The 2109-nt window shown below is 33.4% G+C and overlaps 1 protein-coding gene across 1 annotated transcript; it reads right to left on the reverse strand.

Moving 5' to 3' along the window:
• Nucleotides 1–3: 3 nt before the first annotated feature.
• Nucleotides 4–426, reverse strand: LOC134260423 (uncharacterized; the record flags this gene model as incomplete). The annotated part of the gene is made up of 1 exon (XM_062742984.1): nt 4–426. A coding segment is annotated over exon 1 (423 nt), but the record flags the coding sequence as incomplete, so codon positions are not given.
• Between the last annotated feature and the right edge of the window lie 1683 nt (nt 427–2109).

Consider the following 2109-nt stretch of genomic DNA (forward strand, 5'->3'; position numbering starts at 1 on the left):
AAACCGGTTTCCATTGTCTTCTGATGTCTTCCCCGTACTGATCGTGATCTTTACCTCTTCTCCACAGATGATCTCATCGGCCATTGGTCTGCTACCAATATTTTCCCTATACACCGTTTTGCTCTGCGTGAAAATGAGCTTCTGACCTTTTAGCACAGTTTCTATGTTACGGTCCGCATATTTCTTTTGGACATCATATAAATGCTTCCTTTTTTCACGGACTTCTTCAGGTTGGTGTTGAGACACTCTTATTGGGGACTTCTTATCCTTGAGAATTTTAATGTGTCTCATCACAATGTCCTTATGTAATTTATTTACAAACTGGACACAGACTGGCCGAGGATATTTCCTATGTTTGTCGTATTCCCCCATTCGGAACACTTTATATATCTGTAGGCTATCAACAGTCTCTGCCGGTATCTCCATCTCTACTGCAAACACGTTACTAATGATCTTGACAAGGTTTTCAGGATTTTTTTATTTCGGGCGCCTTTTCGTCTACTCCACTCACAATGTTATTGTCTTCTATTGCTCTAGATCTTAGCTCTAGAATCTGTTCACTTTGAGTCTTTACACAATACTCCAGTCGAACTATGTAATCTTTCATTCGGCTAAGTTCTCTTTCCATCTTCTTCTGTTTTTCCTGCAGTTCAGTGGTTATATATATCGTATCGTTCGCCTGTTCTTGTACGTTTTCTAATCTCTCCTGAATGCCATGTTTTCCTCTAATGTCCTTGGTGACTTCGTCTAGATGGCGACCTTGTCCATCAATCCTTAGTAGAAGGTTTGCAAGAGTATTTTGTATATTAGTTATACTGTGCATGACATCTCTCATCTGAAAATTTTCACATTCCTTTGAAATTTCTTCATCACTAGTACTGGTGTTAATGGTATTAGTGTCCATATCATCGAGCGCCCTCTTTTTAGACTGGGTCAATTGACTAATTGAGTTAATGTTTTAACATTTAACGAAAAAACTGCCTAAAAATACAAAGAAGCAAGATTTATGAGGGACTATTTCTTGTGGTGTAAGGATGTTTAGCAGATAATTCTGCAAATCTGCACATTTATTAAATTTGATATCTTCGGATTGTAGCCTCACATATTTTTACTCAGAGAATATTTTCCGTTACGATATTGCTAGGAATATTTAATAAAGGACTTATTATATATTTCTAGAACAAGTTTTACACCTTCCTTCAACAAACTTTGCTAAAGAAAGATATGTCAAATAAGTCAAGATAAAATTTATACCATTTTTTGCCCGTAAATCTCATATTTTGACCAATATTTCAAAATTTACATCACTGACCCCAACTTTTTCTTTCATTATTTAAAAGTAATCGATACGTGTGACTGATCAGCACTTACGTCGTAAAAAGCTTGATTAAAGAACATGTTTAATTGCCTATTTACTTTTTGATACCAAAATATGTTACTTTTTATTGCAAAAAGGTCACACAATGATTTGCGCGCATCAATTTGCAAGATTTTTGCAATGATGAATTTAATATTACTCAAACTATTTTACGTAAAATAAAATAATATTTATTGCCATGGTTACATCTGATAAAAATGATAACGGTTAAAGTAATAAACCAAAGAGCTAAAATGTAAGTGCAAAAAGGTCAACTTCATTGTACCGTAGATCAGTAAGATGCACACTGACAACTTATTTTCTCTGCAATTTTGAGTTATGCCATTTGATTACTTATTCAAAATACACTTCTAAAAAAAATAACATATTTCACGAGTGACATACCTTAAAATCATACAGTTTTTTTTTTCAGATTTACGTTGCGAATGGCAAAGTAATAGCAATGCACTAAAAACTGTGCCATATTGACCAATTTCTCAAAATGGAATCATTCGATCATTAAACCACAATTCTACGTGTATATAATATTATGTCAATTCAATATTCAAATCACGGGGTGATGGGGCAATTTAAGGTATTAAGTAAAAATGTTCATCTTTGCAATTCCATTTGCATCTCTGCACTTTTATTACAAGAAATGCCAATTTAAGAAACACTGTATTTCTTAGTTTTTAAATAATAAAGAGTCACTAGCAAATCTATTTAAATAGCTTTAGAATTTTATTCTAATT

This window comes from Saccostrea cucullata, unplaced genomic scaffold, assembly GCF_032062105.1.
Source record: "Saccostrea cucullata isolate Sc308-1 unplaced genomic scaffold, CSIRO_AGI_Scuc_v1 ctg18578, whole genome shotgun sequence".
NCBI lineage: Eukaryota > Metazoa > Mollusca > Bivalvia > Ostreida > Ostreidae > Saccostrea > Saccostrea cuccullata.